At 37.5% G+C, this 26,293-nt stretch overlaps 1 protein-coding gene across 3 annotated transcripts in view; it reads right to left on the bottom strand.

Moving 5' to 3' along the window:
- The window catches only part of cpne5a (copine Va), a 69,263-nt gene that overhangs the window by 35,055 nt on the left and 7,915 nt on the right, over nt 1-26,293 (bottom strand). For 2 of the 3 annotated variants that reach the window (XM_067528168.1, XM_067528166.1), the window contains exons 2-8: nt 23,189-23,229; nt 22,309-22,355; nt 18,800-18,903; nt 17,689-17,728; nt 16,740-16,754; nt 16,518-16,594; nt 1,750-1,813 (exon numbers count right to left, since the gene is read on the bottom strand). In XM_067528168.1, the coding sequence (XP_067384269.1) occupies nt 1,750-1,813; nt 16,518-16,594; nt 16,740-16,754; nt 17,689-17,728; nt 18,800-18,903; nt 22,309-22,355; nt 23,189-23,229 (388 nt within the window). The remainder of the gene's footprint in view (nt 1-1,749; nt 1,814-16,517; nt 16,595-16,739; nt 16,755-17,688; nt 17,729-18,799; nt 18,904-22,308; nt 22,356-23,188; nt 23,230-26,293) is intronic. The other variant, XM_067528167.1, reaches the window with a different exon arrangement.

Raw genomic sequence — 26,293 nt, 5'->3', positions numbered from 1 at the left:
GCAGGTCTGAAGTGACATGTCAACTCTCTGTCTCTCTAATTGAGGCTGTGAGAAAGGAAATTTGTCATTTTATATCAGTAATGATCATTTGCATTTATATTACAAAATCACTTCTTGAAGTGGTGCTTTGCAGTGATGATGGTAACTCCTATCATCACAGATCCAATGCACCTGATGGCTCACAGCAGCCCTTCTATGCCTGTGAGCACTGACACTTCAAACCAGCAGGACAGAATCAGTAATGGTTATCATGGCAGTTTTATTATCTACATGGTTTATCTGTCTCACTAACAGGAGCCTATTTGTTTGAATGATGCTGTTGGATAAATGTAAGAAAAAAAATACTTAAAGTCATCTACCAAGGCTTTTTTTCTCAACATGTTTGACAGAATTTTGCATATCTTTGAATCATTAGTGCTTACATATAGTAGGATATCATAAAACCTTCATTTGGACAGTAGTTGAATCTCAAAGTCTTGCTACTTTCTTGCTCCACTGGCAGCAGTATAATGTGATTATTTACTATCTTCATTTAGCAGTGTTCAGAGAAAGCCAATGGGTATTAGTGGACACAGATTATTAATACAGACTCATGGATTAACATGCCACATGCAAGAGGAAAAGCTTTTTTTAGTGATTGGAATGAACAAATGATCATTACATAGTCATTCTGAATCTTTCTGAAGTCAAACCTTTTGAACACCTTACTGAATCAGGCTTGTGAATACTGCAAAACTGCATTACACAAGTCAGGCATGCACCATTTCCCCTACAGTGATTCGCATTTGGTTTTAGAGTGGCAAACTATAAGCAGCAATGCCCAGTTTAACTCTAACACTTATTACACTGAGTCAGTAAACTTATTAAAGAACCCATTTTAAATTAGATCAGCAAATACTGCAAAACATCACTTTTAAAGCCATCACATTAAGCAAATCAAAAAAGATACCACGGTGTTCGAAAATGTACGAAACCTGTAGAAGTTTTTCTATTTCTACATAAATACGGCCAAAAACAAGATAAGGGGGGCACAATAAAACTAATCTGACCGAAAGAAATATTTTTGTATATTAACTGTGAAACATTATCCTATCTTAAACATTTGTGTGTGGCACAAGTACAGTATGTCAACCTGTGCCTTTAGTAACTATTAACTGTTAAACCAAATGTTTTGGGCTTATTATTGGCTTAGAGGCCATTTAGCCTATTCTTACCTTTACTCTGGGATGTTGTTTAACCTCCTTGTAGGAATTACCTGCTTTAGGCCCTTCTATAGCATTTCTATAGGATTAAAATAAGGATTTTGATTTGACCATTCCAAAAAAATTTTGTAAAAGAGTTTTTTTCTGCTTTAACATATCTTGGGTTGACTGACTTCTATTTTTAGGGTTGTTGTCATGCTCCATTATCCACTTTCTGTTGAACTTCATGTCACAGATAGACACTCTACATTTCCCTGTGGAATGTATAACTCAGAAATCATGGTTCTATTAATAGTGGCAAGCTGTAATGATACTGTGCTATGGGGCCTTTTTATAACTTTTTCCACTTTGGTGACCATTAATTTCTAAGGTCTTCAGAAATCACCTTTGTACAATCTATGTACGATCACAACAATGTCCAATTGGATAATCTTCAAAAAAAAAAAAATAAATAAATAAATTGGTTAATTGGCATCCCCTTTTTTTAGTTTAAGGACTTATGCTGAATAGGAAACATTACTAATGATTCACAGATACTTGGACTTACTCGACAGTTTCCCAGCTCCTCAGCAGACAAGATAATGGTCCCACATTTCTTCCCAGGTATACCACTGTAAAACAAAATAGAATAAATAGTTTATAGCATAAGCTTAAAAATCTGCATGATATGATGGTTAATTGGCATTTAGAGGCACAGCACACAACAGCTGGCTGAATTAAAATATTTAAGCAGCAGATTCAACTTCAGCTAAAAGATTTTTAGTGCACCTAAGGAGCAGGTTTTCAATTTAAATTCAAGGTTTTTATTTGTCACTACCTGGTTGCCACCAAGACTTACCATCAGAGAACATACACAAAAACAATCATAATTATTTAGACTAGTATTTATAAATGTTTTATTGCAGTCTAAGTTTTGATTTCAGGCTGATAATATAGGTGTATTTTCTGCATAAAATTTCAGCTTTGACAAATTGACAGCTCTAATGAGCACATTATTTTGCTTCTGCGTTGTAAGTGAATCAAAAAAAGTTAGAAATAGTGGCTCTTGGGCTTTTTAGTACAATGCGGAATAAAACGGCTGAGACACAAAACCCCTCTGATCCCTGTTTGCCAGCGACACCTTGAGACTTTAAAGCTACTCAGGTTTGCAGTTGTTTACCACAGATTCCCGCTCCAGCAGATGATCAAGCACAACAGATTTTTTTTGCATCTGTGGTTCTGTACATCACCTCTTCTGTAGCCTGCCAATCCAATGGCACTAACAAAAATAGAGACAGCACTGCTCCAGAGTTTGTCCTAAATGTTATTTGGCTGTATTTTCTGAAGCGGAACAAAAAAGAGATTTTTTTTTAAAATCCAATCTTACCAACGTTCAGCATCCACTAAGGCTATGAGAAGAGCCCATTCCTCCCAGCCCAGACCATGACAGCATACATCTACTTTCCAATCATACAGTAGCCGTCCAGCTGCTGACACTACTGTCAACTTACTGGATGAAGAAGGAAATTACATGGGAGTCCTGCTGTGGCATTAGCTGGAGATCAATCATTAGAAGGTCAGGAAGGCTGCAGGGCCTTTTCAAGCTGTGACATTTGATTTGATGTGCAGTAATACTGGATTCTATACTACTAAATAGGAGGAAGTCTTAAAAAAATCTAAAGCACAACTTTATCGGCTGAATAAACAGTACAGGGTGTGCCATGGCTACAAAGATATTCTGGTTTCCTTACTGTGGTTTCCTTTCATCCTATCTGGATGAGCTGAAACATCTGTAAGGAGTAAGTATTGTTTTCAGAAATGCAGTGTGGTAAGGGGAATTTCCATTAACCTTTACTGGCCTTTCTAAGGTTTCCCTGGCCTGTAACACCTAAAACTGTGTCCCCTGGTGCCTCAACTTTAATCAGTACCTCAGTATAAATCCACTAATAAAAATCCTCCATCTAGACCTGCTGCATATCCACCAGTATGTTCAAGAGAACTATCAGTCTCACCTTTAATTAATCAAATTGTAAAATGAAGCTTTCTTAGAGGGCAGGCACATTTCATTCTCACGCTCTATCTTCAAGCACCACGGAGACCAATCTCAAGGTGAATTAACTGTCCTTGAATTATTGATGTTGCCCCCTGCAATATGATGATGCCTCAAAGACCTGTAAACCTCCCACCAGTGAGGCCAGGAAACCCTGCACACTCCACCGGTCATGTTACCTCCCTCAGGTTACGTTAATGACCAGCAGTCCTTTCAAACTGAGCAATGAGATCTAGTGATTGGTAAAATACCATCTCCAGGCACATTAAGATGCACTACCCTGGTCTAATCTGTGCTGCTGAGTCGAGAGCAGGCACTAAAAGGGCAATGGTCTTTTAAATTAGGCATGTATTATTGAGTGCAGCATTTTCTCTCACAATAACTAGTTAACTTGAAGAACAAGCACTGAATGGATACATTCAGTTCCTGTCAATTTTTTGAAGTACATGACTTCCTTTTTACTGCTCAGACTGAAAATCTAACAGCTTTGGTACTTTAATGTGGCTGCTGGTGATATAACATGTCCTGCATCAAGGGGCCCTCATTCACTCAACACTCATTCACTGATGATTTATTAGTGGGAAAATGCTTTGATGATGAAATTATCTGAAATGTGCTGCTGTAGTACTCCTTCCTGTACCATCTACACTGAATTAAGACTACAGTCTGACTGCTGTGAGGAGCTGACAACCTTTTACTTGGTCATGTAAATATGTCATAATTGTTTTCACTGATTATGTTGCTGCTCAAACATGTGAATATTTTATTTCAAACAACATCAGAGTATTGTGTAATGTTTGACATTGTGTAATGTTTATTGTGTAATGTTTGACAGTCAGGCAATCCTAAGCTAATCAACTAATGCTAAACATTGCTGTGACAACTCCAGTGTTTAAGGCTATATCATTACATACATATAGATTAAATGTCTCTTCACTATAAGTGATAATAAAGAATATGTTTCAGATATCTCTTAATTTCTTTCAGTTTGATTTGTTTTTTTGGGATATAGGGTTGTGTTTTATGATATTATCTACTCCAAAGGTTACATTGATAACAAGTAAATAAATAGGTTGCTAAATAATACAATTGTGTAATATCAGCATTACAGCAATTCAATTATTCATGTGAGTTTATGTAAACATTAAAAGTCACACATTGTACAATGTATATTGATCTTATACTATAAATCCTGCTCCTGTGCTGCTAGGATTAGTGCTTCTGTGCCATATTTAATTCCTGCTTTGTCCAGCCACTGGTAAGAGTTTTCACTATATGCCGGTGCTACATACAGTGCAGGAGTCTTTCCATGAGGTTTCCTGCTCTTTCTTCCCTTGATTCTTTGGTTTCTGCTGCTGTAGGTATTCACTAAGCACGTCATCACTTGGGGTGATGTATTCAGGCTTTTAGAGTCCTGTTTATGTTGTAAAGTACCAAGCATTCCAGGATCCATGTGTAAGGTATTAAGTCATGGGCTTTCTTGTCTAATCTTGCAGTCAAAAGTGACTGCTTTGTCTTTGTTACCAGTAGCTGGTGCTGTGCTCCTCTGGTGTTACTACCAATTCCTTTTTGGGCGCCCCTCAGGTATTGAGCCATGTGCCTGATCATCTTTGCTGCTATGATGCCTGACAAGAGCGTCCATGTTGTGCAGAGGCAGGTTTTTGGGCTGTAGTTGGATGGGACTGCTCCCTGGGGGTTATTCAGGATCAGGACTCAGAATGATCATATTCGAAAGGTGATTCTTAAGATGCGTTTCAATAATTGTTTGCCATGCCCTCCTTTTTCTTGTTGTTACGAAATGGCACTTTTTACAAGCCTCATCTACTAGCTGAACAAATGCTGTTGAGTACATTTTATTTACTATATATCACATCACAATGTCAATAAATAGACTTAATCTTCAATAAAAAAATGGCTAAATGTCATTGTCAGTTAACTTTCCTAATCAATTTCTTTCATAATGTTCAAAATAAACATGTTACAATTTATTGAAGACAGAGTAATAATAAATGTAAAATAAAAGGTAACATTTACTACTGCTGTCTCTTGCAAAATTGAAATGCATTATATAGTATGTTCATTTGGTCCTCGAATGTTCGATCTCACTCAAGTCCATTGACATTTTCATAGAGCTGAAAAGGCCAAGGGGCAGTAAACAAGGCCTTTTAAGACAAAATTAAAATGCACTGTTTATGTTTTAAATGAGCTTTCATTCATTTACTATCAGTGAATTTCCACAAGAGGTATGAACACTATACAAAACACTGAGGTTTTGCTCAGTGTATTACTTAATTTCTTTAAAATGTAATGTAATCATAATCAATAGCAAATAACAGCAGTAATGGCATCTATATTTAGAGTTAAGGTCAGACAGTTGAATAGTTTTGATGAGATGTTCTTGTTCAGAAAAGACTGACTCCCTGTTTTTATTTGTAGTATGTCTTCTTTGCTTGCAGTGAATGATTAATGTGATATAATGACCGCATGGAGTCTTCCCGCTTTTCAGCAAAGCAGGTGGGTAGTGACTGGACTAACCACATGCTAAAAGGTATAAAACGTAACACTCAATTATCTGTAATTTGTACAGTCACTCCCTTGGCACTCAGACATGTTACCATATGGTCCTGACCAGTCCAGTGCCAGTCCCTGATGTATACTGGTGTTGCCTGGGGTTAAGTGGTCCTCATATTTACAATTAGATTAGTACTATGACAGTGGGGCCACCTCCTCTGCTGTTCACCCATTTTGACAGGATGCCAGACGATCAAAGAAAACAGACACAGTACTGAAACAACACCATGTAACCCAGTGGCTTTCGTTACCCATAAAGAAATAAAAGAAAGAAGTGTCGTCTGGCTTCTAGCTCACTGTGAAACGGAGAGTTAGCCACAGCTGTCTTGACAGATCCCGTGTTTGATCAACTGAATGGAAAGAGATCAAGCAGCATATTTCACCATCACTACAATTACTTGGCCAAAGACTCGGATAACGCTGTTTCTCAGCATATCAATGAGAATACTGGGTTTGTATCTTTTCCAGGGGAGAGCACATTTTGGTCATGTATTCTTCCAGAGTAAAGTATTAATGATTACTGTGCATGACATTTTATATTATGGATATTCTGACTCAATGTATGGCCTCTATAATTTCCTATCTAGAGGCAGTTGCTGTCATGAAATGGTGATTCACAATGCCTGTATTCTCCATTACCTATCAGCGTGGAGGTGGAGTGGTTGGGGGATAGCAAGATTAAAGTCCGAAGTGGGAGAAGGAAGCAATTGTTGATGCTATTCACATGAGGTCATTAGGATGAAAAATGGTCTTGATATTTAACAACGCTGCAACGTGTCATGCATATGAGAGTGGGGAAGGGTTATCTGCTCAACAATATGAGTTTTTTTCCCTCTTTTTTTGCATGTTGCAGCTATCAAAGTGTGGGTCTACATACGTATTTTCCAAAGCAGTGTTATCATTCAAAAAAGATTTATATTTTGGTATTTCACTCCTAATTAAATTTAAACATTTGGGAGAAGGGGCAGCAGTGGCTCAGTTAGTAGTCCTAAGGACCATAGGATCGAGGTTTGCACCCCTGGGCAGGACACTGAACCCCCAACAGCCCATGCTCATCCCAATCCGCGCTGGTCCCAAGCCTGGTAGAAATTTGGGAGGGTTGCATCAGCAAGGGCATCTTGTATAAAAACTGCCAAATCAACATGCGAACAATTGATCTGCTGTGGCAACCCTGAACTCACAGGATATATGAGGAAAGGGGAACATTTTTTTACTGCACGAGAATGACTGCACGGTGATTGTCTGGGTCAGTGAATTCAATGAATCTGTTTGAAAAGGGGATAGCGGTAAATAAACTAACGCGGTTGAGTCAAAGATGAACAGAGATGGATAGATAATTTGGCTTTGTGACTCTGTAAACATTTGGGGCAGTGGGCAGATCATAGTTGAACAGAATTAGTCAAGGTTGCCAAAACTCTATGTAGGTTCAATGGGATTATTCCCTTAATCCCCTTGATCTTCATACACCGATAAGCAGCTATAATCCTTCACCTTACCAGGATTTAAAAAAAAAAAGAGGATGAAAAGTTCACTAACTAATTCAAAAGGACACAAGAATACTTGCGTTTACTGTCAGAAAGGGAAAGAGAGTGTGTTTCTGTTTAGAACAGGTAGCTACAGGCAACCTGTGCTAAGCTCTTTAAAGATTTGCCAGAATGAGCACAAAGCATGTAAATAGGGCATTAAATGTGGTACAGAAAAATGTCAGATAGATACGAAAAACATCAAAGAGAAAATGTGTTTTTTACCAGTGGAAACAAAGTGCAAGGCATGTTATAACATTATCACAAACATATCCTTTTTTACTTGTGTTGTACTCCTCCTGTAGTCCTGTGTAATCTAGAGTACTGTTCAATATAGTATTTAGTGATTTTAGTTTACATTATATGTTTTATTATTATGTTTTAGATAATTTGGCTTTATTGTTTTTTCCTTATGCTGCTTTCAAATTTACAGAATTACATAAACAGTAGTTACTCCTTTTTAAGTTACGTACTGCTCTTTACTAGGAGGCACATTAAAACATGTGGAATTATGCTTTTTTCACTTTTTGATCACATACTTAAACTATGTACAGTCATATTCAAACAAAAAAGAAAAAGTACTAATGCTTGGCAATACTAAAAGCCCCCTCTGAATCCCTGCTTTCATGGGATTCAAAACAGGAAGCTGCAGCCAGATGCCCTTGACTATTGATCATCAATTGATCATAAAAGCAGATAAAAGTTTTGGCAGTTTGCTGGTCTGGAGCATTCAGATGTGTGTTACCAACATTGCCAAGAGGGACATGAGCAATGGTCTTAGAGAAGCAATTGTTGATGTACATCAATCACAGCTAAAGCCTGGGTGAAATTGGTTCATACAACAGGACAATAATCTGAAGCACTCTCCAAATCTCCAGCAATCTCCAGCATATCAGAATTGCTAAAAAATAAAAGAATCAATGCTTTGGAAAGGCCTAGTAAAAGTCCAGACTTCAACACAATTAAAATGCAGTTGCCCAAAAACCTCAAACAAAAGTTGTAAAGAAGAATGGGCCAGAATTCCTCCAGAATGATCTGAGAAACTAAAAAAGTCAATCAGAAAACAATTACTTCAAGTTATTGCTGGTAAAGGTGGATCTAAAAGCTAGCACGATCATTGTTTTATGTTGATGTATTTCTGGTGTTGTATTTGATTAATACCACTACGATCAGATTATTTTATTAATGTTTTTACACAAACACACACAAAATGAAACCAAAACTGAATTTAAAGAGCCGGTATTTACTTTTGAAAATGAGATCAATTTTCAAGGTCACCCTGCAGAGCCACTAGTGCACACAGAGTCAGTTAAGTGACTTCAGACTTTAGCTGTGTGTGCTTGCAGTGTTTGTGCATGATTTGCCTACTCAACCATATTTAAAAGGTTTTCCTGCAAACAACACTGCTAACCTATAGCTACAACCTACAAAGCCAGGCTAGTTCAGGCAGAAGTAAGTAAGGCTAACTGCGTGATAACTTGTTCATTGTTACTGTAGTTGTTCTACTTTCAGCAGGTTTTTTTTTCATACTAAGGCTGTGTCAAATCACTGCATTGATGATCAACTCTATACTGAGTTCAGTTTTCTTTTCTAATTTGGCATAAACCAATATTCCATTACAACAACCAATTACGGCATTTGTTTACTCCATGGGTGCACACAGCGAAACTTAAGTAGTTCCTTTAATGCCGTATAAAAATATACTATTCATTTACTAACACTTACTCTTAAAAGTGTTTGTCAACTTTGCTTCAACCATTTTGCCTCAAGTTCAGTGGTATCACACATGATGTCTTTCCCTTCCAACAATCTTAAAAAAGGAGCTGTTTGTATGGCTGATCCCTCCTGTATTTATTCACCAGCATTTCTGCATCAAGATACCTGGAATTCATTGTGTCCATAGGCAATAGTTTTGGTTATGTTTTTAGCCTTAATTAACAAAATTGTGGACTGTAAATATAATTTAAAAATGTGCTTTAATTTTTTTTTTAAATGATGTGTTGATGAGAAACGGTTTCAAGGCTTCGAACACTCTTTAGTGTGATGAACCTCGGTGCATCCTTCTGAAAGTCAGCTTCTCTTTGATGCTCTTTTTTTATACCCAGACATGATACTGCTCTATTGCCCATCAATCTAATTGATTTGGAGATGTTCTACCAGACATTTTTCAAAAACTGTTGGAATCAATTTAAAACATGCAACATTTTTCAAAATAAAGTTGACAGTTTTGCAAATTATTGCCTTGCCTTTTTATTTACATTTTACACACCATCCTAACTTCTAGAAAGGTGGTGGTGGGGTGCAAACCTCAGTGTAGACTTACAAATATGTACAAATGTGCAGACAATCACAAATCTGAATACACAAAGATTTAAATAGTGTCATTTTTCAAATTCCTCTGCTTTATCGCTAACCATCATCATAACTGAAATTAATCTTGTCATTTATGGGAGCTGTTCTCCCAATAATATACTCCCTAATTATGAACACTAAATATCAAATAGACTGAAGTATTTCAAATTTTAAATGTATAGTGATGTTTTGATTAAATGAAATGTGGCATTTTACAGAGTTACTAACCATGATAATATCGGATTTACTGGGATTCAAATTGAACCAACTGAAATCTAAAAACCACTGGTATCTCTAGAGAACATAATGAGGTTGTTTTAACTTCACCCAGCAAGAAAAGAACATCCCTCTCTACCAGAGGCCAAAACAGATGCCCTGTTCTTATAATTACTACACATATAATGTAAGCCACAGTGCATCCTGCTTTCCTACTACAGGCTTGTGACATCAAATCATAGCCGATTCTCCCCTCCCTTCACCCTGCTCAGTCACAAGACCAAGGCACCTTTAGCCCCCTCATCCACTGCAGAGAGCAACTAATGGAGTTCATATCCATTACTTGACTGGGTCACCCTGGCTTCCTCGGTGGTGGCTACCCCCGACTATAAATTGCAATTGGCATGCCAACAGATTGTTTTCAGCCGCTGAAGAGATTAACAAAATGGGAGTGTTAAACTTGGGCGGCAGACCACACATTCAAAGGCTTTGACAAAGCTTTCTCACCTTTCCAGCAGATGACAGCCAATTGCTATCCCAGAAATGAGCACCGTTTGGTCGGAGTGCAAAACTAAACAGCTAAGTTTATATGTAGAGTAAAACCCTCAGGTGAATGTGGCTATTGGCGTATTATCTACAAAGCTTTCAAAAATAAGACATTAACATCCACATACTGAATGAATGGGTTCTTTTAATGGCAATAAAGGGATTTCGTGAGGCAACAAGTTCTTGAAAGACAATAAAATAACTTAGACAAGGGAGTCAGAGACATGAGAAAACATTTTGGCTACGAGAGCTGGGCTGCTGAGAGGAGAGGCTTTTTGCTTCTTATGGAACCAAAATGGTACCTAGTAAATTCCTGTTTCATTGAACAAAAAGGGTTCTTGTACAATCAGCACAGCTGGGGTTTTGTACACCTAAATAGAATTGTACATAATTAGAGATGGACCCCTGTTAGTGCTCAGCCTTGGAGACTAAATTGGCATTTAGCAAAGCAGCAGAATGCTCTAATTGTGTGTGATGCCCCAAGGAAAAGGATGCTGATACTGTAAGCCATCTGACACAGCTCATCTCCCTCCCTATGTACAACAAGCAAACGAATCCCTAAATTAAAAGCAAAACATTGTACCTGCTTCACTCTCTCCAATGACAGAATCAAATGTAGTTGGCCTAAAGATTCTTAGTTTCACTGAAGAATTACCTTCTCTCGTTCACATTCATTTAAATATGCAACATGTTTTTTTTCTTAGTATCAGAGAAACTGCCGCTATGTAGCCCTGAGTTAGTCACTCAACTACAATAACCAACAACTTTAAAGTGTCTTTGAAGTGGAGCTGAAAAAAGTGATCATACATTTTTTCTCAGTAGCTTCTGGTGAGTCACATAGCTCTGTGCTTGAAACATTTATCATTTGATATGTTTTGAAAATGATAAGATGTATTTGACCGTAATAACAGCCATACTCAGCATTTAAAGAATTATTGTTTTAACCTTTCCACAATCAAAAACAGAAAAGCAAAATATAAGGAATGGGCAAAAATGTATGTTGGCTGTAACATGATCAGCAAACTTAATTTTCAATGCCAGGAGTTGACATACAAAAAAAAAAAACAATATTATATATATAGTTTATGGAATCGCATGCAATGTTAAAGAAAACATTCACAACAAGCACCCATTGTGCCGGTTGCTTTCCAAATGTAGGAAAACATTGGCAGCATGCTCTTCATTACACTTGGGGAAATTTAAACTTCTACCACGGGTTACCCGAGATTGTGTTTTGTTTGCTCAACATGTTAGTCAGTTCTGAGCCTGAAACTCTGCAAAACATTGTAAGAAAATATAAATAAGTATCAATAATTGAGAATGGAATACAATCCCAGCCTGTGTGTGTTAACTATAAGTGAGAAGCTGATTTGTCTACCTCTGTTTGAAATCAAAGACTCAATGTTTGTGGAATTAAAATTGGGTTTGATTATGGATATGGCACTGTAAACTGCATATGTGCTAAGGGTGAAACCTTGGAACAAGAAATGATTCTTCATCAAGGTTGTTTGGCATAATTAACTAAAGAAGTTGGACAGCAATACTGTACATTAATATCTTTTGTTTCTGTCTGATAGAGTTCCATTTCTTGCAATATGTGCAATAAGTGAAAAAACAAAGATGAGAGCTTGAGGAAGGATATTAAAATAATCTTAGGTATAATAACATTTAATTAATTTGGTGTAATTTTAGTTTATAGATGAAGTTGGGTTTGTTTTAGTAGAGATGAATAAGTCCATTAAAGTGTGGTTCATTTAATAAAATAAAAATCCTGCTTCATTTTATAAACATTATCATTAATCACACTGTTCATTTTCTGTCATTCAACATCTGCCCTGTGTGTTGTAAGCACATTTAACATGTATCCAAGCAAACAATCAAAGCTTAATCCTTAAAAACCTCTGTTGCTTTTTCTGACTTAAAGTTCCTTGAGGCCTTGAGCTGCGCCGTCGGCATCAGTGTAAAAAAGACATTTTTACTTTTCTCTCAATATTTTCTAGTGGTTTAACATGAAGTAGCAGAGCAAAAAGACGTGTGAACAAATACATTTCTTGACAACAATTATTTAAAACACATGCACTTACTCCTAACAGGTAGGCTGAACACAGATATGGCATTTCACACATGCTGTATTAATCCACGCTAGAGAAACACTAGAGAAAGTAAAAGTAAAAGTTTTTTTTTGTCAAATATTGGCTCTGCTTTTATCAAATCTGGTATGTTTTATTCAAATTATGTATTCACCAAAAGAAGTACAAATTCAAGAGAAAATGTATCCTTTTATCTCAAATTTAATCTTGTTTGGTTTTTATCAATTTATATATTGAGTTCCGCCCCTGCGCTACCTTAAAGTTCACCAATTTTTAACTTGCTCTCTATGGCTTTAGTTTAGTTCAGATGATATCATCTATTGGAGCTCTATGATGACATAATCTGAACTAAAGTTTTAAGTGATGTCGTCTGGAGGCATTTGTTAGCTAAAAGTAGAGATATTTTAATATAGGGAAATCAGAGGGATGCATTGCATTCAGTTACATGTACTATTCAAACTAGAACCAAAAGAAGCAAGTTCAGTATCAATGAAGGTGTCCTTTGAATCATGTTTCTTGCATGGCCTATGACTTTTAGGTTCTTCATTCAGGCCCCCTGTGTATGCAACTTTGTAAAGCCATAAGGATAAATTTAACTACATTATATAGGGCATACTCTTAAATACATTTATCGACACTGCCTGACACACTGATAACAGAATCAAAGACATAAAATCAATATCTCATTAAGCTTCCATGTTATCCAATATGCAGAGTAAACTCTAGTACTGTATGAATTTAACTTCATTTTCAAAAAAACAGAGTAAATTATAGAATCCACAGACTTAATGTATCAGACTACAGAAGTCATCATTACCTCATGGTATGAGTGGAGCTCAGGGTGGAGATCATTCCTTCTGATAATGGTAAACACAGTATATGTGAGCCTTTGATGCCTTTGATCTCATTCAGTCATCTTTTTATATATTATTTTCTACTTTTCTACAAATCCCTTTCCTCCTTTGGCTCCAATTTGTGCACCCAGAACACCCTTGACAGACATTGTAGTTTTGCTTACAGTTCATTTCCTGCATCAAGCTTTCTGCAGGAAGACACAGTTGCACTAGGCTAATGGGTTTAACTTGCTAATGTTGTGCAGCATTGATATGCTCTGGTGTGTAATCCACCATACCAACAGAAAAGGTTACCACCATTTGTATAATGATCTCTATTATCATGTTACCAATACAATAACATTCTTTACCACTGGCTGTGCTACCATAAAAGTTATGCCACAGCTAACATGCCATCTCACTTACATTTATAATTTAGCTTAGCATTTTCTACTAACAACTTTGACACATGTCCCTCATTAAAACCACATTATGAACAGAAGGATTTGCAGTACAGTGTTGGTTCAGTGCTTTATTGCTTAAATTCTTTCTACTGGCACACGTTTCACATGGGGAAAAGCCATACATTTCTTCTGACCTGTTATTTTCCTTAAGATAAATACGTCTGTGGAATTTTGCTCTGACACGAATGACAGAACATTTCATTAGTCCCAGGTGCACAGCACATACAAATTCAGAAATGACTGAGAGATAAGTAGCAGACTATGTTTGTGATTACATGAAGAGGAACGAAATTTGTAGGCACAATGTATGTTCACTGTTCACAAACTGCACAGTTAACTTCCATCACAAAACACTCACAATTAAGAAATACAAAATATTAGCAGTAGCACATACAGACATGGAAAAAATTGTTTGTATCTTGTCAAGGACAAAAGCTGCAATATTGTCGGAAATAGCGTAAAACTGACACTTTATAAAAAAAAATGGTACTTTTTGCTTTTCATTTCCTAATTTATACACAGACACACACAAATGATGGTGGCTGCCATGCAAGGTGCTCCGACTGGAGCAAAATGGGGTCCACTGTCCTCTCCAAGGAAACTTGGACATGTACCCAGGAGGATTTGGAAGCTGAACCACCAACCATGTGGTATGGGGACAAATGCTTTACAAACTGAACACAAACTCCAAAATAAAATAGGTATTTAATCTTTAAACAAGATTGAATACATGTGATGCTAATTACAGGAAGTTTTAAATATCACTACTATCACTACTACAATTCAATGTATGTTTTCTAAAAAAATATCTGTGTGATCATCTTTATTTCTTTTGCTATTTAAAATATTCTGTTGACACAAATGGTTTTAATTCATTATTTTTCTCTATTGAAACTCTTTCAGAGAAATTTGCGTGTTTCTTCTTTTGTTTTGTTGAAGGGTGCCAAGAAATTGGGTCCATGTATATATCATATTCATACTTCTGTAAGGAAATATTTTTACACTTTAACATGGTGGGATTTACCAAGTCTCTTGTGACAGATTGATTAAGACTTTAGACTTCAGGGTTCTGTAGGTATGGATTTTGGAGGCATTTAGCGCTTATGGTTTACATTAATGTTTACTAAGTAGAGTGTTCTCACAAGTACAGAAGTAGACATTTTTGTGAGTGCTGGAAGAGGGAGGTTGTAAAAGGAAGACAGAAAGGGGGGTTAGGAGGGAACAGAAATAAATAAAGAACACAATGCAGAGAAAGGGGGTCAACTAGAAAAAAGAATCTGGTAAATGGAAGTAGAAAGAATAAATGAGAAATGAAGTGTGAAAAGTAGAGAAAGGGGTGCTGATGTGCCTCCTAAGCAGGTCATTGGATGTAGTGTGTCTTGGGAGGGTTTGTAAAGCATGGCTAACAGATTCCCTCAGTCCCTGCGGGAGCAGGTCTTCAAAGCTACGGTCCAGAGAGGTACTGCCATGTCAGCATGCATGACAAGGAATTGGAGCACAGAGCCATTAAACAACTTCTTAGCTAGTGTCCATCACAGGTGGGGAGAGAAACTCCATTAGCCACTTGAACTATTTAAAAAAGGTAGGCCTTAATTTAATAAAATAAACTATATAATATCTTTCTTTAAAGGTCATCAAGATCACAAATTCAAAGATACCTAAAAGCCTAAAGAAATTATTCATCATCAAAGGCCTAAAAGCTGTTGAACAGTTAACAGGTCAAGTTTCCCATGAATATGTATTTCTTCCGTTTGTAAATTGAGTCTGTAATGACAACCACAATCACTCTCTGCTGCAGAGTCTCAGCAGTGATGAAGGTGCCCTGTTGGAGCTGGAGAATCAATACTTTTGTCCATCATGTTTGCCTGGGGCTCCTAAGCAACCCCCCCAATCTGTCTGTGATGTGGGGTGTAAAGCCTAGTTTACAGCATACTGGTGAACACTGTCTTTTGATCCTGCTCATCCTCTTATTCAGCGCTGAAGGGCACCAAGCTCTATAATCCACTGCCACCCGTCCCTGGCAGAGTTCATGGTCGACACCAAAGCCCTGCTGTTCACACTAACCCCCCACTGCCGAGGCGAGCACTGGCTCTTACTTCACATATCAGCATACACACTTCATAGTGTCACACACAAACACAAGCTCTGATGTTTGTCAAAAAATCCTTCGTACTTTCAAAAAAAGACACATAATTCAAAGAGCCATGCACAGGTCTGTGGGTGTCAGTGGCTTCAGGGCCTCATATCTCCCAATTTATGTTGAAGCGGGTTTGATAGTCCCATGTGTCTCATGCTGACTTCAATCCACTCTCTGTGCAAGATCGCCTCCCTAATGACAGTAATTGCATTGAGGAAGCCCCCGGTTGTGTTCAATTACCCATTCCCATCCAAGCACATGGGTATAATCTTGCAATGTAATGTACGGTACAGAAGGCACCAGAAGGCAGACATATTCATCACCACCTCATCTTTGCTGGAATGTGTGAAATCTGGCAGGAGAGCCATGTGACATTTCAATGGGCTGAGAGGTGCTACTGAGTATTCATTATCTGATAACATCTTAGAGTTGTGTTTGCAAAGTTTAAATGGTTGTATTTGTCTCCCTGAGAGCATAAGTAAAATAAAAAAGTTCAGCGTAGGGAAAATTCTTGTGCAAAGTCGAAGAGAGAAGAGAATATAATGAACACTCACCCCAAAGGCTTCTCCAGTCGACTAGCAGGTGAGCCCACAATCTCTCCAAGTGTACAGTAGACTTGACCCAAGAAGTCCTGGGGGGAAGGGGAGGGAAGCAAGCCGTAGGTCAGGGAGAAGCATGGAGATATTCAGATGGAAGAGAAGAGAGTCGGTAAGGAGTTAAGCATTGTTATAAACATTGTACAGTTATAAAGTAGGACAACTGAGGCAGACACGTACGTTAAATTCTGTTGGCTTCCAGGGTGGAGAAGGAGAAGAAGGAAGAGAAAAAGGCCAGGCAGCGGCAATGACACAACAGAGCATATCATGGAACAGAAGGCACACAACTCAAATACCAGACTGTCATCAACCAAGTGCAAGAAAGAAGAGCAAAAGTGAATATGTGAAAGAGCAGATAGGCAGAATGGGAACAGCAGAGGGTAAAGACTCACCGAGTCTCAGAGGAAGAGAAAAGTGAAAAAGCACAAGAGAGAGAAAGCAATGAAGACATAAACAAGTTTCACACAAGAAGTTTGTTTCCAGGGCATGAAGCACAAAGCAAGAATACAACAATAAAAGCATCACAGTGACAGAAGCATGATTAACAATGAGACATTTGGAAGTATGCAAACCAAGTGCTGCAAATATATTCCTTACGTGACTGTATAGTATGGCCATCTAATTTATCAAAGCTTTCAGGGCAAATTGTGACACCCACATACATTCACTGTATATGAGATGAATGTATGTGCTGTAATAAAGCCCTGTCCCTTCCAGGAAGAGCTTCCTTTGTAACATAAATGTATATAGTTGTGAATAACTCTACGCTGTCATGGGAAATAAAATTAATTACATACAACATCGCAGAGCACACAGAAAATGTGTTGAAAAGCTTTGATAAGGATGTATAATGCTTAATTGCTCATTTTTAAAAATCTTTAATTTAGTTCTGGAGAAATAAAACAGCTAGTATTACAAATTGAAACAGATGGAAGGAGAAAGAAATATACAATATTTTGGCACAAGCAAAATTTACTTATTATTCCAAAATATATTTGAGCATGTAGATGCCACAAACTTTAGTTTGCACTGAAGCTAAAAATTAGGGACATGCACCCGTATCACCTAAAACTAATTAAAAATACAAAGATGATGCTGTGATGCTAAGGCATAATAGTTCTTCACTTACATGCTTTGCCAGATCTGGACTTTTAGAATCAATATCATACCTGAAATCACAAAGACATTGCAAATCACAAAGGCAACGTTGAGGGCAAAACAACACCTTGCAAATCATTTCTGACGGTCAGAAAAGTGTATTAGCTGCATTGTTGAACATTATCTCCATGTCAATCACACATCTGGGTGATTGGGGGACCAATGAAAAATATAGGCAATAGGCAAAAATATAGGCAATACTGTGACAGTTAATTAGGGAAGTTATTCTATAGCTTCTGAATGTAATTACTGCACCATGCCTGGGGGAACATATTGAAAGAATCGACCAATGCAGAAAGTTTTGAGCATCTGCCAGTCAAACTAAATTTAGAAGTAATTAAACCTTAGTATGCCCTGGCTCCCACCTCTGTGATACAAGACAAATGTAAATTAGTAACACTAATTGTAAGGGGATATACTCCCTCCTTTCCTGTTTCAGAGTTGTATCATGATAGCACACCAGATGAATTAATTAAGTTTCTAAAAATCCTTAGAGACCTGCAGTGAAGTCCTGAATACATCCTGGAAGTCCACCAGGGACTTCATGCTTGAAGGGAGAGAAAGAAAGTGCAAATTTTTGGAAGCATAGCTCTTCTCATTGTGTAGGGGGGGAAGTGGAGAAAATGATTCTGACTCTGAAATTGCACCTTTCTGACCCTCTCACTACACTGGTCTTTTCAAGAGGAGAAAGGCAGTTATAAGCGAAACGAGCGACTCTGTGAGTTTTATGGGACTTGGTTTTAGACGTTTGCTTTGCTTAGTAGCAAGAAGTTTAAGGATAAAACTTTATATGAAATACTTATCAACCCTTATACCAATCTCTCTTCTATGAATGACTATAGAGATACTGCACAGATGAATAATTCCTTAGGAGATAGCCAAGGCAGTGACAAGGGAGAGGAATGAGAACAAGGCTGTCTCACAGAGGGAAAAGGAAATATAGTGGGGATGAAGAGAAAGATAAGGGAGAAGATGTTAAGCTTGTAGTGGAAAGAAAAAGAAACTGAGAACTGGGCTAGAAGAGGCCAGCCCATCCATACAACATACACCTTGTTGTGTGTATCAAAACAGAACTAACTTACACGTCAAACCGCAGGTTCTGCTTCTCCTCAAAGAAGTAGTCCAAGATGTACTTCCTGACAAAGTCAGGGTTTAGCGTGTTGTCTATCACCTCAGTTCTCCCAAACTAGATCAGAACCAAGAGAAAATGGAAAAAAGATATGAGTGCAGGGCTATGTGACAAATCATCTTGGAGTCCATCAAAAATTCAGATAAGCTACGATTTGATTAACAAAAGTCAATGATCGCACAGTGTCAGCTCCACCTCTTCTCATTGTGCTAGCGATGAGCAACTCTGAGAAAAGCACTTCACTAAGTGCCATTACACTCATTTAATTAACACCACATTCACACCATTTTTAAAGCTACTTCAAAACAAGGGCAGAGGATGGGACACTGACATAAAAAAGGCAAAAATAAAGGTCACTTTTACACTTTGTCTACACAGGAGAACTGTCAAAATGATGGGAACTATCTACTGTTCCTTGGCATTATGAGGAAAATCAAAACTCGCCAACACACACTGTAAAGGGATTAGATCAGTGTTACAGAGCTAGACTTTCTAATGAGGTGATCTGCTGATAAACAAATCAAGAGAAAAGAAATGTTGCATCACCCTCAAGTGCAGGCACATTAATTGCATCCAAAATGAATAATTCAAAGTCAAAGACCTCATGTTGAGCTGCATAAATAAAAAGATCCAGACTAGAAAGTGTTACCATAAACTGACACAGTGAACTAATAATAGTATTATGGCCTAATGAGGAGATGAAACAGGAGAATTACAGGCTCGCACCATTGTGATTACATCCAGTAAGACTCAAAGTGGGACTTACCAGGGAAGCTATGCACTGGGATGTTACAGAAGCAGAATAGCGAAGGGTGCCGAGGCAAATGCAAGGACAGTCAAACTGGACTATGTCTAACATATGACAGTGTGAGAGAGTGGATTTGCAATGTGTCTACAGTAAACCTATGAAAGTTTAACTATTGTGTGACACTACTTCTTCACTAGCTCTCGCTGTCAGAAGGTGTGAGCGCTCTGATTCAGCAGATGCATGGGAGGTGAAATCTCAACCAAGCAACAGGATCTCATTTCAGTGATAGTAGCTGAATTTGGCAGTAGGGTGCTGATGGCATATTCACTTTGGCCAAACCTAACAAAGGACGACGAACCAGCACAAGAGCATAGAACAGCCACCTAAGGACATAACAGTTCTAGATCTCTCAATCCACATATTATTCCTGCCTTGGCAAGTATGCAGTCAGTGTGTAAAGTCAGAGTTAGGAGAGCTCTACAAATTACTGTCACCAGAAAAAAACAACCCTGTTATAGGAATATCTGTGCACTGGCAGTGCACACTTCTTCCCCTTCAATAACCCTAACTAGAATAAATGAAGTGTCAGAAAATCCATTGGTAAAAAGATTAGAGTCCAGGAGTTTGACTGCATGTGGAAGGGCCAAGCTTTTCTTGAATTTAAATGTGCTAATGCTACTATGTAGCTACAGTTTTATACGTTATATTCAACCACATGGTGCACAGTTCTATTTTAATATTCTTCTGGTGATGAAGAAATGTGAATGAGTGACAGCCGATGCAGGGGTTTGTCCCACAGAAGAGTAACTGGATTAAAGATGATTGATGGCACAGTAAAAGGTGCTCCAACCAACCATATCTACTCTCAGGAGAACAAATATACATCCTTTGACAGAGGGGCAAAAGAACCATTATCAATACTGCACAGCTTGACTATGCCTGCACAAAGCCAGCTGTCATTTGCGACAACAACACAGGCCCGTATCTCTTTCAGGGAGCAACGTTCAGACTGCACCCGCAGTTTGTAAGCTCGAGGTGGGGTAGTGTAACAAGAGGTGACAGGTGTGGGAGGCTCTCCTTGCCTGAGCACTACACTTGATGCTCATCTACATTTGCATGTTAAGCAGTAAAACTATTCTCAGGCTTTAGAAAGGAACTATAACTATGTTGCTGCAAGTTTTATTTCACTGTGAACCAAATCCAGCTGACTCCCCTTGACAGACATGCAAGAAAAATTGTAGTATAAATTAAGTGTTATACGCTCTAAGTGATTAACACTGCAGACATTTTTGGTAAATTAAGCAACAAAACACTCAGTTGTTCAGCAAATCAATTAAATAATTAATCAAACATCAAACCAATCCATGCAACTATCAATCATTCAATTGGTGCCGCTGGGAAATTCATTCAAATTAGTAGAAACGACAATCACAAGCACATTACACAAGACAAGATAATACATATAATTTACCATTATACAGACACACAGAGGACTCAGAATACATTAAAATCAAATTAACGCATAAAATAGATACCTGGAAAACAATTATCTACATAATTCAGAAATAGTGTAACATTTTGTTTTAGTCTGAAAGGTGATCCACCTGTCTCTGAGTGTTATTGTACATGTTTCCCTATGAGGACCTGGTAACCTCCATTGTCTTTTCTGAATGTGCCGACATCTTGGCCAGTGGGCATTTCTTTAGAGGGTTGTATAAGCATTAAAGGACATCTGACATTGTGGGAAATATATAAATGCACTTTATCACCCTCTTGCAGATGAGACAGTGTGGAGTTACTGTACCAAGAAGACAATCAGCAGAGACTCAAAAAAGTTACTGTTCCTAGTCAAGAAATAGTTTAGCACAGAACTGCTCTAAAGTTGGAAACAAATAGTTAACACAATGTGTTATAGAGGCAGGCAGTCCTGCTTTCATACTTGCTAAGCTGAGCTTCATTATCTCCAGGCTCTAACTTCACATTTATTATACATACATGAGAGTGGCTTCAATCTTTTCATTTTCAATTCCTTTGAGACACTGTTTGGCTGTGGTTATAGTTGAGGTTAAGCATAACAGGTCATCATAAGTATGAAGGGTTAAAGAAGCTGCGTGTTGCTTTGCCATGTATTGGTGGGATTTAGTTTGTATCATCGGCTGGATGTTGCAAAATATTTTGAACTTGAAGCTAGCATGTATATAAAGTACTGGGTGTGCTGTATACATCTGGCTTGGATGACCTTTACCCTTAATTAAAAGAGTTTCATGCTCAAAAATAAGGGTTGGTCCTTAGACCATACAAATACTAGATGGCAAAATATAATCTTGAATCAATTTAGTATTCTTTAACACGTAATTTAAACTGAGATTTCACTGGGTTTACAGTGAAAAATATGAACCCCAGAAGGACCCCCTTGCTTGTTGACCTTTCTATCTTCTTCTACTTTGGTAGAGCCAATAACCTGAGGCAACTCCAAAGCAGAGGAAAACTTTATTAATACATGTAGCTGTCACCATAATCCGTCACAGCTAACACAGTTCTGACGAGTGCATGAAGATTCGGAGGGTCAATCAATTGCAAATGATTGGCACTTGCACTATTTATCTTCAGAGTGAGCTAGTGAGCAGGGCAGGTGGTTGGGGAGGGGTGTCTATACTTCAGACGAAAAAGGCTGATTTAGTTGTGTTGACAGAGGGACGGCTATGATCTCTTACCTCTCTCCACTGTTTGGACTCCGCGCCCTGCGTGTACAACACAACCACTGAGAAGAGAGGAGGTAGGGGCAGAGATAAGGAGAGAAAAAAGAAGAGATTGACTTCACTAATGAGCCTCAATCAAGCATCTTAATTCTTCAGATAGTGTTTGTTTTGTTTCTTCTTTGTTGACATTTATCATTAATTATCCTGCCTGTCCTGACAGCATAATGTAGTGTCAAGTTTGATGATGCTATACAGCATCAACTTCTGGGTATGACGTCCACATGCAAAGAACAAAGCTTTAAAGCAAGATTGAAAGCTCCTAGAGCACAATGTATGCTGCATAATAAAAACACAATTTAAAAACAAGGATTTCTCCTGATTCCTATTTTACTTTGAAACTCGAACAGAACAGAGGAGGGTAACACAATATGACCTGTCATTTCTCTCAAGGTTCATCTTTAGGTGAAGAGAACACAAAGAGAGTGGGATTTATTTTCCCAGAAACTAATTTACACAAAGGGTTTGAACTTCTTCAAAATTATGTTAAACATCCATCCTCCATTCTCCAGCCTGCAGGGTGTGTCAAAGAAAATACCTTTATGGTGATTCCCCCTGTGGCTCACTAAAAGACACCCATTTGTATTCAAAGGCTGCTGTTTATACCCTATATGCATTAAGGTACTTGCTGTAGCTCTCAGTGAAAAAAGGTTGTCACATTACTGTGCAAATGATATGCAGTTATTGAAGGAACACTTTGAAATAGCAGAGTAAACTGAATCAAAGCAAAGCTCAGCAAAAGTAAAATGTAAAGTTTCGCAAAAAGATAGTTGTTGTCATTGAACCATATTGTGGATCAAGAAAAATCAAAGCTGCAGTTACCATTGTACAAACTTACATGGATCAGATTTGGAGAAAGTGTCTCGATCCAAAAGATTCCTGTAAGAGAAAAAAAACAGTTGCACATCAAAATTTTATTGGAGTCCAGCATGTGTGTTGATATTGGAGTTTGTGCAATGTGCACCAGCAAGGTGACATATGGAATGCAGTTTAATTTAAAAAAAAGAAAACTCATATCCAAGAACTACAAATTATTAACATAATAACACAGACACAGATTCACATAAAACCATACTGTCCTTGAGTTTTCATTTTAACTGAGGAATACAATAAGAACATTAAAGCTCAGTTAAAGGACACGGGGGCTGTGCTGCCATTAGAAAGACCTCTGTTGTATTAAAACAGTCTCCAACTACATAGAATTCAGAGTGCATACATTTGCTAAGGTGACAAAATCCTTTGAATTTATTATAATAAGAAATAAATGCATGGAGCCTGCAGCATAGCATGTACATGCCAGACGTTTTCATCTGTTCAGGAGAAAAACATTAAAAATGGCCATGACTTGTTTGCATTGTACACTATTGGTCAGATACAACCTTAAGAGGTCACCTTCAGCTCTGGGAGATGGTGTGAGGCATTAATTCCTATTGTACATAGTAATAAATTAAATAATATAGAAAATGATTTTGAAATGAATTGAAAAAAAAAACATTTGTCCATTGCAGCCCTAACTGTAACGCATTAAAAAAAGAATGATGCAGAACAGAAAGTAAGGTCTGTCTCTGGTTAAAATTGCTATAGACCGAAGGTGAGTCCAGCTGGTTTGGCTCAGGTGCCTCTGGCCTCAAGGCAGACAGCAACTTTACCATTTACAGTAACAATCAATAAACCAAACAGGTCAATCACATTGCATCTATGGGCTAAATTATATTCAAGATCATTTGGCATCTATGTGTGTATCTTGGAATCACTGCAGGCCATGTGGGCCATGAGTTTCAGTCTGAGCCAGCACTAGTACAGCATCATGGTTATTTAAATGCATCAGTTTGAAACATAATAAACACCTACTCTAGCATTTCCCACATTATATCCTTGAATAAAACACAAACTTGGAACCAGTTCTGATCATCATCCAACACCTATTCAAGCAGCCAGACACTCTGATTAGCTTAGTGACTTAATCTAGATAAGAGCCGCACCACAATTAACATTAATATTACTCATGTCATTTATATTTTTAGCCTCTTCTAAAGTGGGTGTTGTGCATTTTTGGAAACACAGGGAGATCCTGAGTGTGTCCCACACACAAAAATCTGTTTAAAAACACTGGAAATTGATACCATTAAAACATTCATAGAAAATTTCAAATGACAGATGTTTTCCACATTGTTTCAATTGCATCGTTAGTGTATCGGTGCAATGTAAAACCCTATAAATATGTCTTTCTGATCCCTGTTGTGAGCAAGGTCAATAAATAACTTGTGTGCAGTTCAGAACAATTCTCATCCCTTTAGGGGACAGCAGGATTTCAATGAATATAGATGAGGATACAGGACGGAATCCAAGCTACAGGACATCATTCATGTATATGTAATTCTGCATTCCTAGACACAAAATATTCTATCACAGGGATACATGGGGGGACAGGAATGCAGCTTCTCTGGGTATTAGCCTTGGGCTGACCTGACTACAGCTGGAACACTGTAATTATCACTTGATATAACAAAGCCATACATGAGTGAATGTGTTTTTGCATTTACCTGTTACTGTTGGGTTTTCATTACCCTCAGACAATTAATTTGTCAATCACTTTATCCTAGCTGTAATAGGAGAACAAGCCACATGGAAGAAGGACAACTTATAACATCCTGTTTCAATTATTGAATGTTACCGTAGTAAACAAACCCTAATTGGAGTTGCTAATGCTCATTTTGTTGTAGTAGTACAGTAAACTTACAGTGTACCTATTAGTAACAATAGTGTACCTCCACAGTACCAATGGATACATATTTGTTGTTACTTGAAAGCAATAAGCTAACTTATGGAATAATGGGGTAACAATGTGAATATAAGAAAAATACCTACAGTGCTAGTATTTTGTAATTAAGGGGTACTTAATAAATATTATATGAGGTGCGAATACTTACGGTATGACTGTGTAACTACAGATAAGAATGATAAGAGGCAGATAAGAGGCTTCACTACCCCTTTGGTACCTGTTGTTATACAATAGGTACAACAAATGAGGGCTGTAATTTAAAATGGAGCCTTTTACCCATTTTATCTGGAGTTTCACAGTAGTTACATTATAAATATTCACACCTATCATGTCATTTATTAAGTACTATCTAACTACAAAATACTTACAATGTAGTTACACTTATTCTCATCTCTTCATTATTTCCCAAAGTCTGCCTATTATTATCAAGTAGCAACAAATATGTATTCATTGGTACTGTGAAGGTAAACCCATTGTTACTTATAGGTACACAGTATGTTCACTGTACTTATCCTGTAAATTGCGGGCTGTAATTTAAAGCCTTACCGAATATGCCTATTAAGAAGAAATTATTAGTATACAGACAAAAATACAAATTAACCCACCCTCTTACAGTGCGCACGGGTAAAGAACATGCAACAGTGCCGCATGTAGGGTATTAAAGTATCAGATAACCTGTTTCCTTCCACTGAAGTAACACTTTTTACAAACTTACTCATTCTTTGTACAAACCTCAGTGGGATAAGAAAAGATCATTACCCCAAATCTGATGTAGAGAAAGTTTATAGATGAAGATGAAGTTCGCTGAAAGTAGGACAAACGTAATTAGATTCAGCTACTCTTCATCCATGACACATTTCCTGTTTTAGTCTTATTTCAGGATATCATCAGTATGACCGTCTCATTTAAAATGCATGAATGAAAACAGTAAACATCACTTCTCTTATTCCTCTTGATCTCACCACCTTCATTAAAACTGTGAGTGCAATAATATATGCATCACAAAAGCATTTAGCATTCTATCAAATGTGAAGCATAAGTCCAATGTGTAATATTAGTTTCTCTAATAAAGCATTTCTTATTAATTTGTCTGTGAATAAAATTTGTTGATTATGCATATTAAAGAAGGTAGCAGCAGGAAAATCATTCGGGATGTATATA

Source organism: Channa argus, chromosome 13, assembly GCF_033026475.1.
Source record: "Channa argus isolate prfri chromosome 13, Channa argus male v1.0, whole genome shotgun sequence".
NCBI classification, from domain to species: domain Eukaryota; kingdom Metazoa; phylum Chordata; class Actinopteri; order Anabantiformes; family Channidae; genus Channa; species Channa argus.
This window is presented reverse-complemented; position numbering and strand designations above follow the sequence as displayed.